At 59.7% G+C, this 16557-nt stretch overlaps 2 protein-coding genes across 5 annotated transcripts in view; one reads left to right on the top strand and one right to left on the bottom strand.

Moving 5' to 3' along the window:
• CARD14 (caspase recruitment domain family member 14) overlaps positions 1-9097 on the top strand; it is a 23186-nt gene extending 14089 nt beyond the window's left edge. For both annotated transcript variants that reach the window (XM_026483965.4, XM_057318089.1), the window contains 8 exons: positions 1608-1734; positions 2006-2243; positions 3086-3149; positions 3837-3951; positions 4482-4655; positions 6483-6604; positions 7288-7403; positions 7959-9097. In XM_026483965.4, the coding sequence (XP_026339750.2) occupies positions 1608-1734; positions 2006-2243; positions 3086-3149; positions 3837-3951; positions 4482-4655; positions 6483-6604; positions 7288-7403; positions 7959-8166 (1164 nt within the window). In that variant the 3' untranslated portion in view covers positions 8167-9097. The remainder of the gene's footprint in view (positions 1-1607; positions 1735-2005; positions 2244-3085; positions 3150-3836; positions 3952-4481; positions 4656-6482; positions 6605-7287; positions 7404-7958) is intronic.
• SGSH (N-sulfoglucosamine sulfohydrolase) lies at positions 9084-16557 on the bottom strand. Of its 3 annotated transcripts, none has more exons than XM_026483958.4 (8): positions 16422-16557; positions 15323-15483; positions 13771-13876; positions 13380-13530; positions 12888-13044; positions 12438-12519; positions 11451-11654; positions 9084-10709 (listed from the first exon to the last, which is right to left on the bottom strand). In XM_026483958.4, the coding sequence occupies exons 1-8, from the start codon at positions 16516-16518 to the stop codon at positions 10150-10152; spliced, it is 1518 nt and encodes a 505-aa protein (XP_026339743.2). In that variant the 5' UTR covers positions 16519-16557; the 3' UTR covers positions 9084-10149. The 3 variants fall into 3 exon arrangements, with proteins under 3 accessions (XP_026339743.2, XP_057174073.1, XP_057174074.1); XM_057318090.1 differs by having other exon boundaries at positions 11278-11654; positions 16422-16546; XM_057318091.1 differs by lacking the exons at positions 15323-15483; positions 16422-16557 and adding an exon at positions 14441-14653.

Genomic DNA, 16557 nt, shown 5'->3' with positions numbered 1-16557 from the left:
GTTTTATAAGTTCTTTTTATATTTTGGACACTAGCCCTTTATTGGATGTGTCCTTTGCAAATATCTTCTCCCATTCCGTAGGCTGCCTTTTAGTTTTGTTGACTGTTTCTCTCACTGTGCAGAAGCTTTCTATTTTGATGCAGTCCCTCGTCTCTGGCTATGTGTCTAGTAAGTTGCTGGGGCCGAGGTCAAAGAGGTTACTGCCTGTGTTCTCCTCTAGGATTTTTATGGTCTCAGGTCTCACATTTAGGTCTTTCATCCACTTTGAATTTGTTTTTCTGTATGGTGTAAGAAACTGGTCCAGTTTCATTCTTTTGCACATAGCAAAAAGCTCTCCAGTTTTCCCAGCACCATTTATTGAAGAGACGGTCTTTTTTCATTTGGACGTTCTTTCCTGCTTTGCTGAAGATTAGCTCTGACTAGAGAGCTGACCATAGAATCGATTTCTGGGCTCTCTGCTCTGTTGCATTGATATATGTGTCTGGTTTTGGTGCCAGGACCATGCTGTCTTGGTGAGTAGAGCTTTGTTATATAACTTGAAGTTGAGAACTGTGGTGCCTCCAGCTTCGCTTTGCTTTTTCAGGATCGCTTTGGCTATTCCGGGTCTTTTGTGGTTTCATACAAATTTAGGATTGTTTGTTCTAGCTCTGCGAAAAATGCCGGTGGTATTTTGATAGGGATTGCATTAAATGTGTAGATTGCTCTGGGCAGTAGAGACATTTTAACAATGTTTGTTCTTCCAACCCACGCGCTTGGAATGTTTTCCATATTTTTGTGTCATCTTCAATATCTTTCTTCAGTGTTCTATAGTTTTTAGAGGACAGATCTTTTTACCTCTTTGGTTATGTGTATTCTTAGGTATCTTATTATTTTTGGTGCAATTGTAAATGGGATTTTCCCCCTGATTTCTTGTTCTGCTGCTTTGTTATTTGCCTATCAAAATGCGACGGATTTCTGTATGTTGATTTTGGATCCTGCGACATTACTGAATTCGTAGAGTGGTTCCAGCAGTTTTTTGGTGGAGTCTTTTGGGTTTTCTGTATAGAGTATCATGTCATCTGCAAACAATGATAGTTTTATTTCTTCCTTAACAATCTGGATGCCTTTTATTTCTTTTTGTTGTCTGATTACAGTAGCTAGAACATTTTTTTTTTCATGATAAGAATACATACTCTCCTAAACTTCAAACAACCCGGGCTTGAGTGAATGCGTGGGTGGACGGTGAGAGCCCTGTGCCTGCGGGCTTTCACCACCAGGGCCGCGGGGGTGGGGGGAGCAGGGGTGCTGCTCAACGTCCTGCAGGGCCCGGGGCCAGCCCCACAACGCAGAACAGTGGCCTCACGAGTCAATAGTTCAAGAACGCTCTAGAGTGGAATCTATCTCGAAGAGTGGAAGCTCAGCCCTCGGCGGTAATCTTGGCACGTGGCGTGTTGGGGAGGGGTTGGTGGTTGACTCTCGGGACTGGAATGAGTGTAGCTGGAGGAGCTGCGTCAAGATGTCCTGACAGGGCTGGTGGCAAGTGCGTGTGGCTGGGAAGGGGGAGGGGGCCCTACTGTAGAGTACAGAATCAAGGCCCAAAGAGGCCGACCCTGGTGATTTGCCCTCAGGTGGATTGCGAGGCCACAGAGCCCTTGTTCAAGGCCACCTTGGAGGACACGACCCTAGAGCAAGCCGTCGGACTCCTCCAGAGGGTCAATGGCTTCTGCTGCCTGTCTGTGAAGGTCAACATGGAGGGTACACACTCCCCCCCACCCGCCCACCCCATGAGGCCACCACCTGAGACTGGAGCCCCTGGCTGTGCAATGCCAGCCCTCCCACGCACCCGGAACCAGACTGTGCCCAAGTGTGCAGAGGGCCGCGGGGCAGCTGGGGATCTCCTTCCTGCCCACTGACTCCAGCACCAGAATGGCTCCCAAGACTCTGGGGGAGTTTCCTTCCTTCTCTCCTTTCACATTCTAGAACCTTCCCTGAGCGGGATCATGGCCCCGGACTTATCTTTGATCAGGTTATAAGAAGTTGGTCCAGGACCTGGAGGCCAAAGTGGCGACCTCAGGGGATTCCTTCTACATCCGGGTCAACCTGGCCATGGAGGCGCGGGCGGACGGGGAGCTGCAGGTGCGATGCAGTGACGTCCTGCATGTCAGCGACACCATGTTCCAGGGCCGCGGCTGCTGGCACGCCCACCGCGTGGGCCCCTACAGCACGAAGGGCGTGGAGCACGGCACCATCCCCAACTACGCGCGGTGAGCGGCGGTAGTGCGCCAATGCCTCCCCAGGTTGGGCTGGGGCGCCTGGCCTGGCTTCCCGTGCACGACCCCTCCTGCTCAAGAGGAGAGGGTGGGCACGAGGAGACACCCCAGAGTGGAATCCCCAGTGTGCCACCCCAGTGTCACTGCATAGATGGGGTTTCTTTGTGGGAAGGGATGGCCATTGGTCCTGGAGCATTCTAGAGCATTCAGGACCAGCGTGACGTTTGGGGCTGGCTCTCTCGATCACACAGAGCCATCCTGGGCATTTGCAGGACGTTGTGCAGCACCCGCCCACTGGACACCAGGAAACCCTCTGCCCCTGAGACGATTAAAAATGTCTCCAGACATTGCCCAGTGTCTGCTGGGGGTTGGCCAACTGTCATCCTGGTGTGTGCAGGACTATTCTGGTGAAAGCGGGAAAGTCCCATGTCCTGGGGAACCCCTCAGTCCTGGGCCAACGGGGACAGTGGGCCGCCCTCCCTGGGAGCAGCGTCAGCCCTGCTGAGAACGGTGTTCTAGACCCCCCATAGTGCACAAAGCAGGGTGTCTTGCCCAGAACCCCGAAGCCGCATCACTCTTGGTGACGTCAGGTTGTCGGGATTCTAGAGTGTGGCCAAGACCAGGCTCACACGGAGTCACCTGGGTCCCAACTCAAAGCAATTCCGTTGGCAGCTACAGGGGCGGGCTGACGATTTGCAGTTTTCCAAAAGCCCCGGGACCGTAGCACTCCCACCCAGGGTGGAGACGGCTGCCTGGGGCCGCAGGGGTGCTGGGCAGGGCCTGCTCTTCTCCCAGCCCTCCTTGCCCCTGTGTCAGGGCTGGCCTCCTCTGTGCAGGGCTCAGCAGCTGCTCATCGCCCTCATCCAGGACATGGCTCAGCAGAGCAGCGCCGCCCGCAAGGTGAGGTGGTGAGACCCGCCAACCGGGATCGCGGACGCAGGGCCCTGCTGCGGTGGGTCCTGCCTCTCTGTCCCGGCCTTCCTCCTCCCGGCTCACATCCCCTGGGGGTGGGTCCCGCCTGGACGGTCCTGGCCCCCTCATCTGGGGTGGGCTGGAAGAGGGGCAGGTGCTGGCCTGCGGGCCCAGGGGCAGGGCCCATAGCCTGCTGACCCCCTGGGTGTGACCTGGCGTGTCTCTCCCCGGGGGTCCCTCCAGGCCTTCACCTGGGCCTGCACACCACGCCCAGCCCACAAGCTCCTGATTCCGCAAATACATCACATAGGCTGTCTCCGTCAGGCTCCCAGGTCATCCCGTCCGCCTGTCTATCTGCACTCCATCCTAGTCCCTCTGAGGTCCCGACAGAATATTCAGCTGTCCCTGAGCACAATGCTGGGGCAGCTTCCCTGGACTGGGGCAGTGCTTCCCTCCTGATTTATGCAGCCTGCCCTCACTTTGGACACCATGCTCAGGGGTGCCCTGCTTGGGGGCTCTGCCTGCCTCCTTTCAGCTCCCACTCTCTGGTGTGGGGCCTGGGCCTCCTGGCTGTTCAGTGGGCAGAGCCTGGTGGTCCAGGGACCGGCTTGGATTTGGCAGTTGGCTAGGGTGCTGACGGCTTGCACACCTGCTCGTCCCTCTTCCCTCCTCCAGCAGTCTTCTGGGGGATCCCAGAAGCTGGTCCGCATCGTCAGTGTGGACAGAACCAAGGCCAGCCCTCTGCGCTCATCCTTCGATGGGGCCCTGTGGGAGCCCAGCAAGCTGGAAGGTGAGGCGGGTGGTGCAGGCCAATTGTGTGACAGGTGTGGGTGTGAGGCCACGACAGAGGTCAGCGTGGCACACACCCCGATCAGGTCAAACCCTGCAATGAAGACAGTGGAAGTGGATTGAGAGTAAAGTGAGTTATTTTGAGTTAATTTTCTTCTTTTTGGCAAGTGTTTTGGGTGCGTGATCTGACTGTTGAAAACAGAAGTACAACCTAGAAGAGCAGGGACCGGGAGGGAGGGAAGGACCAGGGCTATGGGTCCAGCAGTGAGGACCCCGGGGCCAGGGGTCTTGCAGAGCACTGGGAAGGAAGAGAACTGCTTTTCTCCTTCCCCGCTGTGGGCCTGGAGAGACGCAGGTCAACGGGTGCAAAGAACCGCCAGCCACGGGGTGTGGGACGCATGTGTCCCTGGTGGGAGCCGAGCCTGTGTTACTGCCCAAAACACACACAGTCTGTGTCCGTCCTGTGTCCTGCAGGGCTGGTGGACAGCCCGGCCCGGCGCCCGGCCCGCTCACGCCTCCCCTCCCCCACAGAGCCCTCCACTGCGTGCTTCTGGGCCGAGAGCTGCTTCACCTTGGTGCCCTACAGCCTGGTGCACCCCCATAGGCCCAGCCAGCCCCGGCCCGTGATCTTCGTGCCCAGGGTGGTCGGGAAGATCTTGAGCGAGAAGCTGTGCCTCCTCCAAGGGTTTAAGAAATGCCCAGCAGGTACGCCGTCCCCTGGGAGCCCCACGTGCCTGTCGGGTGGCGGGGCAAGGCCTTGGCAGAATGCTTGCCTTCTCTCGGGAGAGCCGCGTGGAGGTTACTGTGTGAGTGTCCTGGGGCTGCCGTGACAAAGGACCACAGCCTGGGCCACTTAGAACAGCAGAGATTTATTCCCCCGTGATGATCGAGTCCAGAAGGCTGAGACCCAGCCGTCTCTGCGCTGCATCCCCCAGAGGCGCTCAGGGGGAGTCGCTCTTTCCTCTCTGGCTTCCGGTGGCACCGATGGTCCTGGGGGTCCTGGGCTTGTGGCTGCATCACCCCCGTCTCTGCCTCCTTGTCCCCTGGCCTCCTCCCATGTCTGTGTCTTCCCACACGTGGTCTTAAGGAACCAGTCATGATTCGGGTCCCTCTGCTCCAGTATAAGCACGTCTGCAAAGACCTCATTTCCAAATATGGTCACGTTCCAAGGTTCCAGAGGGTCGTGCATCTTGGGGGGATGCTGTTCAATCCGGGGGGTTATGGCTGGCAGGTAGGTTTGTCCTCAACCACGGCAGGACCCCCAAAGGCCTCCATGCACCCGCTCACCTCAGAGCTGCTTGCTGGAGTCACAGACAGGACCAGCCATCTGGAATCCTGGCTCCTAGAGGACAGGGTCTGTGTCTACACATCAGACAGGCAGTTCCGAGGTTGGCGAGCAGGAGAGCAGCTTTGTGGGAGTTTTCGTTCATCGGCTCCTCACTGGCCAATGGTTGTGGGAGGCCTTGGGTTACCACCGGTGGGGGAGTATGGCTCTGTCCAGACCCCCCTGGGGTCCACAGAGGGCACAGGGGTGAGCGAGTCTGCCTCTAGTGGGCATCTACCATGTGCCAGGTTTCCTGTGAGGAGCTGGGGAGAGGCAGTTTCCCGGAGAGGAGACAGGCAGTTTCCCGGAGAGGAGACAGGCTGCGGGGTGTTGGCTCCACGAGTGGCCCAGAGAGGGAGACAGACGCTTTGGAGAAGGTGGGGGCGGAGCCAGGCTCTGACGGGCAGGCGGGAGCTGGTGAGGCAGCAGAACAGGCAAGGGTGCTGGGGGCTGCGGTCCCGGGGCTAGGGCTGCTGCAGGTGCAGTGCGCTGTGGAGGGAAGGCCTCAGAGAGGAGCTGTCCGCGGGCTGGAGTCCCTGTAACAGCGGTGGGGCCGAGAGGTCTGACCCGGGAGAACGCGTGCTCAGAACAGAGGCTATTCAGGAAGAAAGGCAAAAGTGGGGTGTGTTTCGACAGGTGTATTCAGGCCAAGGGGTTCCCAACCTTGGCCCTGACAGTCGGGTGCGGCTGGCTCCCCCTCTGCGTGGGGCGTCCCAGGCACTGCAGGGCGCCAAGTGGCAGCCCTGGCCTCCACCCAGCAGACACAGTCATGCCCCCTGCCCCCCGAGGTGACAGCCACACGTCTGCAGATGTTGCCGAGTGTCCCCTGGGGGCACAGCTGCCCCAGGCGGGAAGCATGGGCGTATGGGCTCTAAGGCGCTTCCAGGTGTGAGAAGCTGGGTGTGCACCTGCACTTTCGGACCTTGGGGGGTGATGGGGAGGAGCTTGTTTATCTGCGCCATTGCTCCCCTCCTTCCCCCTCCTTCCCTCCATCCACCCACATCCTGGCACTCACCGAGCACCTGCCATGGCCGCTGGTCTAGGGTGAGCAAGCAGGGCACAGCCTCCTCAGGTTTAAAAAGAGGACATCCTGGGAGGCGCGTCCCCCAGAGCTGGTGGGGGTCCATGGGGGGGCACGTTCAGCATGGAGCTCCCTCAGGACCTCACAGAGCTGGGTGTATGACATCCCCATCCACTGTCACCTGCAGAGTACTTGAGCCAGGAGGAATACGAGGCCTCCAGCCAGAGAGGGGACATTGTCCAGGAGAGGGAGGCATCTGGTGGCCGCTACTGGGTGACCCGCCGAACTGTCGAGTCCCTCATGGAAAAGGTAAGGGGCAGGGTGGGGGCTGCTCTGGGGGCTTGGGGACTCCCTCTCCAGAGGACAGTGGTGGGATAGAGCAGGAAGGACTGACCTTGAGACCTGGGGGACGCTGGTGGCCAACCTGCAGGCCAGGGAACCCAGTGCTGGTGCTCAGCTCGTCTCTGGCTCAGTGTTCAGAGGGAGGAGCGCAGGAAGATCAAGCCCCGTCTTTTCCATCTGGGATCTGTGGGACTTTGGGCCAGCCTCTGAACGTCCCTGAGCCCCGGTTCCTCAACACGGGAAATGCTGGCAGTATTTGTTAAACAATAAGTAAGATGGAGATAACACTCCCCGGTCTGAGGCTCACGCAAATACGTGGAAGGCAGCTCACCACGAACCATGCAGCTTTATGGGGACCCAAGAGGCCTGGGCCCAGCTGTGCACCAGAGGCAGATGCCCCCTTCCGAACCCTGCTCCCGCAGAGGCTGACGGAGCCTTCGGACCCCCCTCAAAGTCTCCTCATCCCCAACGGCTCACAGGTCCTGGATTCCCCAGATGACAAACCAAAGGGACAGACTCTTGATTGCACAGCAAGCGCCTGCGGACACCGCAGAGCGCCCCTGGCTTCTCTCCCCACCGCCCTCCCGGGGGTGGGCTCCCTTCACCACCTCCGAGGCGAGGACCTTGACCCGTCCCCCCGTCCCCTCCAGAACACCCACGCCCTCCTGGACGTCCGGCTGGACCGCGTCTGTGTCCTGCACAGGATGGAGATCTTCCCCATAATCGTCCACATCCCCATCCACGAGAGGGCGGCTAAGAAACTCAAGTAGGTGTGCCCCCGAGGGCTGGCCGTGGGGTCTGCACCTGGCGCCACGTGTCTGGGGGGGGGGTCCTCCAGGAACTCGCCCTGCACCAGCCCCTGGAAGCGTGACAGGCAGTTCCCCCACAGCTTCTAGGACAAAGGACCTGCTGCCCTCCTCCAGGGAACAGCCTTGGGGACGGTGAGGTGAGACCTGGACCTTGCCTTAACTTGACTAAAGGCATGTGTTCACTGGGGTCCACACGGCTGACAGTCCACTCATGCTAGGTGAGGACAGGGGCTGAAAACTGTTACTTGGTTTACAGCTGGGAACAAACATAGACGTCCCGTTGCCCCCTTACAATTTGTCAGCTGAACTTGTAAACCAGACCCCACCCCCCATCAGTGCAAGTCATCTGGGGCCTGACTCACGTCTCCTCTATGAGGCACTTGGGCCCCTCGAAGTCAGGGTCTGTATGCTGTCGCCTGGAATTCCGAGCTGGCGGCCAGCTTTCTGGGGCTCCGCTCCGGGCAGCCAGCCCGCAGCTCTCCCTGAGCGTGTCCCATGTCTGGCCTGTGCAGGAAGGCCCTGCAGCGGCTCGGCACGTCAGAGGAGCAGCTCCTGGAGGCGGGCAGGCAGGAGGAAGCTGAGCTGGACAAGGTGCCCTGTCTGTACGGCAGCCTGGCCCCCGACGGCTGGAGTGACCTGGAAGCGCTGCTCAGCTGTGTCCGCTTCGCCATTGGAGACGAGCAGAAGAAGGTCGTGTGGACCGAGCAGAGGCCCTGCTGACGGCCCTGGAGTCCCCTCCAGGAACTGTGGGGACATCCAAGTCCCTGTAATTTCAGCTCAGAGCCTCGAGGGCACAGCCTTGGGGGTGCTCACCATACCAGCCCAGCTCCCCGGGCATCTGCTCCCCTCTCACCGGGGTCCAACCTCGAACCCCACTCTGCACAGGTCACGGATGGGCATTCGAACCATCTCCCCCTCCTCCAAGGCTTGTTTGCCATGGTCTGAACCAAGGCCCCAAGAACATGTCTGTGGTGGGACATCTCCTGCCCTCCCAGTGGGAGGCCCCAGAAAACCACCCGTCTGGCCCAGATCTTCCCTTTTGCATTTCAATGTGCCAAAGGGCTCATTCCCAGCCACTGAGGCAGCAGGCTGGTAGCCCTGCTGCCCCTCCAAAGGCACTGCCACCCCCGCCCACCGCAGAGGTGCAGACCCCTTGTAAGGGAATCCTGGCTAACTTCCCCAGCCTCGGAGGGCCGGCACCTGCTTCACGGACCCACGTTCGGAAAGACGTGTGTACAAACTGGGAAGTGTGGTTCCCCAGCAAGGGAAACGGTATCTTCAGTGGGTCTGTGTCTCGTGGCCACCGTCCCAAATTCAGGGACCTCCCACAGATACCCATGCCCAGCAGCCGGGCTGCTCCTGAGCCCAACATCTGCCCCCTCTACCGGGCAGCCCACCCGGCTCCTTCTCCAGAGTATAGCACCTTCATTCCACCTCCAGAGCTCAGGAGACATGGGCACGGTTGGGCCGAGCACCCCGGGGCCCCCCACTGGGCTCTGCCCCCCGCCGTGGCACACTGCATGTCATTTTGGCAGCAGCGCCCGACCCCAGGGGCCTCAGGACGTTGTCCTAGAATGCAGGCCGCCACTACCATAAGCAGAAAATGGCCTTCTGCATGTTTCACTGAAATAAAAAGCTTTTTTTTTTTTTTTTTAAGATTTTATTTATTTATTTGACGGAGATAGAGACAGCCAGCAAGAGAGGGAACACAAGCAGGGGGAGTGGGAGAGGAAGAAGCAGGCTCACAGCAGAGGAGCCTGATGTGGGGCTCGATCCCAGAACGCTGGGATCACACCCTGAGCTGAAGGCAGACGCTCAACCGCTGTGCCACCCAGGCGCCCCTGAAATAAAAAGCTTTTACAGGCGCCCTGGACTGGGGCTCTCCCTCCACACCCCCAGGATGGAACTGGTGGGGGGAGGGAGGGAGCGGGAGCCCACCTGCTCAAGGGGAGAAGCCCCCGCATTCTGGGCTTTCCAGGCAGAGCGTCTGCTTCCCCGGCAGGTGGACGCCGGGCAGGTGTGGTGCATCTACGAGCAACGTCCCTGCCACCGCCCCGGCGTCCAGCCAGACAGAAGTAACCCAAGCATGGCAGGGGCTCTTCACCCTTGCACGTTCAAAATGAAGGACGTGCTTGCCTGTACAGACTGCAGAATGAAACTCAGCACACAGGGAGCCTGCCATGAATCAGTGGCTTGTGGAAACCCAGCCAGGGTCAGCAGCTTGACCGTGGGACGACGCAAAACAAGCCCCGGGCTTGGTCACAGATTTCTTCAAGACCGGAGGCTGATAAAAGGCACACAGTGTGTCTCTACATAGAGCGTGGTCTGAACCTGCCCGCCACCCATGGGGTACCCGCTCCAAACAATGAAAAGGACCTCAAGCCCCAGCTCCCCAGCCCAACCCAGGATACGAGACTCCCCTGCCAGGCCATCCTCACCTTCACGGACTGGGGGCCCCCGTTCCAGGATCCCCTGGAATTCCTATGCTGAGACAGGGCTCAGGCACAAGGACAGCAGTATCCCCTACCACAGGGCACGAAGGGCTGGGGCACACGTCCTGCCCTCCCCTCCAGGAAGTGGCAGGAATGACACCAGCATCAGGGAAAGCCCTCCTAAGGTGGGCCACAGGAACCCCTCCTTCCACACCCGCTGGAAAGGTGGGGACCCGGTCTGGGGAGGCCGCCCGTGTGCCCCCAGGGACTCTCACAGCTCATTGTGGAGTGGCCGGCACTGGGGGGAGAGCCTCTCCTCCAGGACACCATCGGGAGCACACACCCAGGGGTCATGGGTCTCCCACTGCCACTTGGCCAGCTGGGCCTGAAGCAGCTCAAGAACCTGCCCATAGTGGGGGTCAGCAGCCAGGTTCCGGGTCTCGTGGGGGTCCTGGCTCCTGTCATAAAGCTCCCAACGCTCCCGGTAGTAGTAATGGTGGAGATCCTTATACCAGCCCGTGGGGTGGCCGGCCACGGTGCGATTCAGGAGGTCCTGAAAGGTGGGTGACACGTAGAAGTCCTGGTCGATGGGAAAGGGCATCTTGAAGTTGAGGTTGTGCACAAGGCGGAAGGTCCGGTGGTGCACGGAGCGCATGGGGTAGGCCATGGTGACCTCGTGGTGGCTCTGGCTGCCAAAGACGGTGCTCCAGAGGGGCTCTGCCTCCAGCACAGGCAGGAGGGACCGGCCAGTGAGCTGGACAGTCTTTGAGCCAAAGATGGCATAGCTCGGGTAAGGGATGGAGAACCAGTCCAAGATGGTGGGCGTGAGATCTGGAAAGGAGGCGGTGTCTCAGCACGGAGGCCCTCCAGCCACCAAGCCACTCCGGGACGCGGGTGGGCCGCCTTGCACACCAGATCACCAACAGGGAGGAGCTGCTGTGGGCCCAACACCTGTCAAGGTTGTCTCGGCCCGCTAGGACACGACACCTTTAATGGTTTAACAAGACCCCCCAACTCCCCCAACTCGGTGATATTCAGGACCCTACCGGCATCCTCTGGATCAGTAAGGAAGCCCCACGGAGGGGGCTCATCTATTCCTGGCCTGTGCTGTGGCCCCCAAGCTGCATGGGCCCTGCTGCCCTGACCCCTCCAAGCAGGGGTTCCCCAGGGCCCGCAGCATCAGTATCACCTGGGAACTTGTCAGAAATGCAAATTCTCAGGCCCCACCCCAGACCTACTGCGTCAGACGCTCTGGGGGTGGGGCCTGCCGTGGGCATTAACAAGAGCCCCCCACGCACACCATGGGGACAGTGGGAAGAGCAACAGTCTCAAAGACAGCGAGACCCTGGCTAGAACCCTCGCTTGGTGCTTACAAACCGTGTGACTCTGGGCAACTTACCTTACCTCCCTGATCCTTGTTGCTGCGTTTGTAGAATGGGGTGGCGTCCCTTCCTCGCCCCGGTGGTGTGGGGACCACGTAAGGCAGCGGGTGTGGAGCACGGTCCGGACGTGCTGGTGCCACTAGATTTTCACCTCCCCTCCCCCGCCCCTGCGCGAGCTGCAGAGCCGTACCTAAGAGGCTCACATAGGCCTCGCTGACCTGGCCCCAGCGTTTCGTGTGCTCCGGGGACGACACCAGCAAGGGTTCAGCCGTGCCCGCCCAGTACAGGTTGGTCCTGCCGCTGGGGAAGGGGATCCCGTTGTCGGACGTGAAGATCACCAGGGTGTCATTCAGGACACCTGCTCCACGCAGCTCCTGGAGCACGAGTCCAACCCCTGGGGGTGCAGAGGGGACAGCAGAGCTCAGCTGCAGCCGGGCATGCAGGGGTGTGAATGTGCGTGCACTCACACATTTCTTCATCCGGCTGCTGGACCCTGCACCCCTGCTGTCCTTCCCTCCCACCCAGCACCCTGTCCTGTAGCAGGCCAGGGACGCCGACCATCCCTTAGCACATCCACGTCACCTCACGCAGCCGTTACCCACTGAACACTGGTTTTTGTTTTGTTTTCTGGAATCTCATGCCTGTCCCATGGGGATAACAGGGGTAGTATGGGGCGGTAGCTGGAAGATAGGACTCCCTCTACACCTGCCCGCTCCCCAGCCACCCCCACTAATGGTACCAACAGACACATTATAAAGGTTCCAACCTCCCGTCGTGGCTGAATGGTGGTCCCTGCAAAGATACACCCACGGGAACCTGTGAATGTGACCTCATTTGGAGAAGAAATCTTTGTAGATGTAATAGTCAAGGATCTCAAGGAGATCGTCCCGAAGTGCCCAGGGGGGCCCTAATCCCACAATTAGTGTCCTTATAGAAGAGACGCCGAGAAGACACACAAGAGGCTATGTGAGGACAGGGACAGAGACCGGAGGGATGGAGCTAGGAGCCAAGGAATGCATGGGGCCACCAGTTGCTGAAAGAGGCAGGAAGGACTGTCCTGTCCCCCAGGGCCTGCAGGGGGGGACATGGCCCTGCCGACACTGTGACTTCAGAGCTCTGGTCTGGGACGGGGGCCCATGCCGTGGCATATCCCACTGTCCGGGCTCCTTGAACCCACCTTGGTCCATGCGGCCAATGGTGGTGTACTGAGCGGCCAGGTCAGCTCGGGCTGCGGGAGTGTCAGGGACGAAGTAAGGCACCTGGAGGGGCACGTGGGTGCAAAGTCAGGGCGAGGACAGACAGGCAGACAGGCTGGGGGGAAGGGGTGGCCAGTCCTTGAATTGGGGTAAGAGATGGAGAAGCCAGCCTTCCTCCCAGGGCCTGACATCACCCTCCGCCACTGAATGGCGGAGCCCAGAACGTCCCTGCTTCTGGACGTGTCACTCCACATCCTGACACCTCTCTTTACCGGCCCCGTGCACGGGAACCTGGATCCCATGAGTCAGTCTCCTCTTAAATGAGAAGTCACACATCCAGGGCCAGAACTGCCAAATCCTCCAATTTACGAGGGGGAGGAGGAAGGGTAAGCGAGCATCTTGGAAACACGGCGAGGGGCTCTCTCACCTACCAGCACGTCCTGCGGGTCGTAGGTCTGTGGGGTCCAGTCCGGGATCCGCCCCATGCCGCTCTCCCCGTTGCCAAACTTCTCACAGAAGGTCCCATACTGGGGCTGGGAGTGCCCACAGCGGTGGGGGTCATGGAAGGCGACGTAGAGGAAGAAGGGCCTGCCCCGGGAAGGAGGAGCTTGAGTCCCGAGGTCAGCCGGTGGACACGCCACCTGGCTTTCTACTCTGGGGAGCCCCGTTCTTTAGGAGGGAACAGCCCTCAGCTCGCTCACTCCTCTAGAACTGAAAGTCTCCCTGGGAGCCTCTGCCTCAGGTTCCCCCTGTGTCCTCTCCCTTTGACCAAATTAACTTGATTTTCTGGAATCTTCTCCCCCTCCCCCGTTCCTCCACTTGGGGCGTCCAAGAATCCCAGCTAAAGACTCTGGGATGTGCATCACAGGTTAACTGCCCAGAGGTCTCGCCGTGTGAGGGAGGGGACGGGGGCCTCCTCACACCTGTCATCCTGAGTCTGCAGGAACTTCCGGACCAGCAGCTTAATTCTGGTGATGTTCCGCCCCACCTGGAGGACGGAGCCATTCTCCTCCGTGTACGCAAACTCAAACGGGTACACCGTCTCTGGCCCCACATGCTTCTTCCCAATGATGCCTGGAGGTGGGGACACAGGCCTGCCAGAGTCCCTAAGGTATCCCACTGCCCTCCTCTCCCTTCTCGGCCCCCAAACCCCATGCCCTGGCGTGGCCCCTATGAGGTCAGCCCAGGCCCTTGTTCTCATGGACTCAGGGCCCAGGGAGAAGGCTCAGAGCACATGACATGGGGCCGAGGGTGGCTCAGGACCGGGCCTCACCCCGCCAGGGCCGGTCCCCGCTGGGGCATGAAGCCGCTCACCTGTGCGAATGCCAGCTCGGCCAAGCAGCCGCGGCAGGCTCTGCACCCCGTCGAAGGAGTTGAAGTGGTGGACGTCCTGGTGCAGGCCGTACATCCCGTTCTGATGCTGCGGCAGAGACGCCCGTGAGGCCGGGTCCCGCCCTGCCTGCTCCCGCTCTCCCCATGGCTCCAGCCCTTCCTGGGCCCACCTGAAAACCCCAGTGGCCAGTATCCCGGGAGAGTTTCACTGCCTCTCCCCGGGCCCCCACCCCCTTCATGGAACATCAGCAGGAAACCCAACAGACTGGGAAAACATACCCATAATTAGGGGTGGCTTGTATTTTCTTCCTGTCTACCCGTACTTCCCAACTTTTTTGTTACAAGCACGTCCCATGGTGGGAAAAAAAGGCAGCAAATCTCTATTGAAACTAGATTTTTTACAGTGCAAAAATAAAAAGAGTTGCATGCGTCACAAAGTCAGACTAGAAAAAGACGTAAGGGAGATGGGGCAGCCCTGTCCTCACTCCTGCGGCCACGGCTCCCCGAGGAGCCTTCCACGGGGGGTAGGGGGGCTGTCCACTGGACACAGCTTCCCTCTCCACGTGGGCCTCAGTCTCTCGGATGGGGATGCACAGGGCGCAGTGGCTCGCCGTGAGATGAGGTCATGAGACAACAGGCCCAGGGTAAGTACCTGTGTCCCCACGTTCATAGCAATGCTCCTCATCCTCATGGCACGTAAGAACAACCTAAGTGTCCACGGACCGACGGACGAGTAAACGAAATGGGCCACACCCATGCACGGAATGCTAGTCAGCCCTCTCGGCCCCGCGAAGGAAAGCTGTGCTCTGCTACAGCGTGGGGGGACCTGGAGGGCAGTGCGCTCAGGGCAACAAGGCAGTCACAAAAGCATACGTACTGCAGGACCCCACTTACGTCGGCTACCAGAGCAACCAAGTTTAGAGAGACAGACAGGGGATGAGCTGTGGCCAGGGCCGGGGGAGGAGAATGGGGGGCGATGTTAACGGGCACGGCGTTTTCGTTTAGGAAGATGAAGAAGTCCTGGAGGTGGACAGATGGACGCACGGCTGCATGACAGTGTGAATGGACTTCACGCCGCCGAGCTGCATTATGAATGATTCAAAGGCTAAGCTCTACACCGTGCATATCCTAGCAGAACAAACTTGGAGGAAGTACTTTACAGGGCAGCTCTTACCGGCACTCAAGCTCCAGGATGGTACCACAACACGAGTTAACACCGGGCAAGTGCGTGTCAGCCACCTTCCTGTGAGCTTTACGCAGGAAGTATGAGCTTGGCCAATCCCGTAAGAATCCCAGAGCAAGGTATTATCATGACCCCATTTAACATGCGAGAAGATCGAGGCGCACATAGTGCTTTGCTCACATTCACACAGAGCAGGGGAGCCAGGGCTCACGGTGGGCCGTTGGAGGCCCCCACCCGTACTTGTATCCACTTGGCAGGCGGTGGGGAAGAGATGGTGGGCACATCCCCGGGGAGGCCAGGGAGGGGCTCTCCCTCTCCCATGCCCTCCTCCTGCACGTCTGCGGCCCTCACCTGGGGCAGGCCGGTGAGCAGACTGGCTCGGCTGGGAGAGCAGCTGCTGACAGAAGTGAAGGCATTGCGGAAGATGAGGCTGCGGTGGGCCAGGGCGTCCAGGTGAGGGGTGCTGATGGCGCTGTTGTTGTAGACGCCACTCTCGAAGCCCCCATCGTCCGCTGAGGAAAGTAGACACACTGAGGCCGTGGTGGCCTGGGCCAGTGAGGTCCATGCAAGTGGAATACCCAGGCAGGCATGACCCAAGCAGGCATGATATGTGGGCAGCATGACACCTGCGCAGGATTGATACCCAGGGGGCATGACACCCAGAGGGCATGATACTCAGGTGGCCGTGTTAGCAAGTGGGCATGATAGGACAGTCCTGGGCTCGGCAGATGCTGCATGAGGATGCGGTTTGTGCACCTGTGTCCCTAGCAAGGAGGACTTGATGGGAGTCCTTAGGGTAGAGCTGTCTTATGTTACAATCAGCTGAAAGGCCTGGTTGGAGACCGCAAAGTTAATCAGAAACAGTGAGTCTGGCAGAATGCCAGACCTCAAAAGAGGAAAGAACAGGGTTGTCTTGTGACAGCCGGACCCTGGTCACCAAGTCTCGTGAACAGCAGGGCACTAGAGGAACTTGTGATTTCTGGGAAGGGCTGGGGTTCGGGGAGAGGGCAGGTGGATGGTGGGGGGCTGTGCTTTTCAGCCAGAAGGAGATCTGAGCCACAGCGCTCCCGGGTCTGAAAAGGGAAGGGCAAACTTATAGGGTTACACCGTGGGGAGGGGAGGAGAACGCCCCCGGCACGCAGCCGCGTCTCTGGGGACTTGGGCAGCGGCCCCTCTTCCAGTGGCCCCTCTAGGGACGGTACACCACTGAGTTCTGGAAAGCCGCCAGCTTCCCGAGCTGGGCTGGGCGCCCTGGCAGATCTGGGCACAGGTAGGGGTGGGGGTCAGAGCCGGGCGCAGGAGTGGGGTGCTGAATGCTGGCCCGACCCGCGGTGGGAGGGCCGCCCCTGCCTCCTCCAAGGAGCGGACCACGAAGGGTCTGGGGCAGCGGGGAGCGCAGACGCAAAGGGCTGCAGGGCTTGCTGGTGGGAGGCGGCTGGGGCGCACTCACCGAGGATGAGCAGCACGTTCCGGGGGCGCGCCGGGCGCAAGCGGCAGAGGACCAGGACCAGCAGCAGCAGCCGGCAGACAGGCCCTCTGCTGTGCATGGCGGCAGCTCCCGCCCCGCCCGCGGTCACGTGTGCGAT

Source organism: Ursus arctos, unplaced genomic scaffold (assembly GCF_023065955.2).
Source record: "Ursus arctos isolate Adak ecotype North America unplaced genomic scaffold, UrsArc2.0 scaffold_24, whole genome shotgun sequence".
Classification (NCBI taxonomy): Eukaryota; Metazoa; Chordata; class Mammalia; order Carnivora; family Ursidae; genus Ursus; species Ursus arctos.
This window is presented reverse-complemented; position numbering and strand designations above follow the sequence as displayed.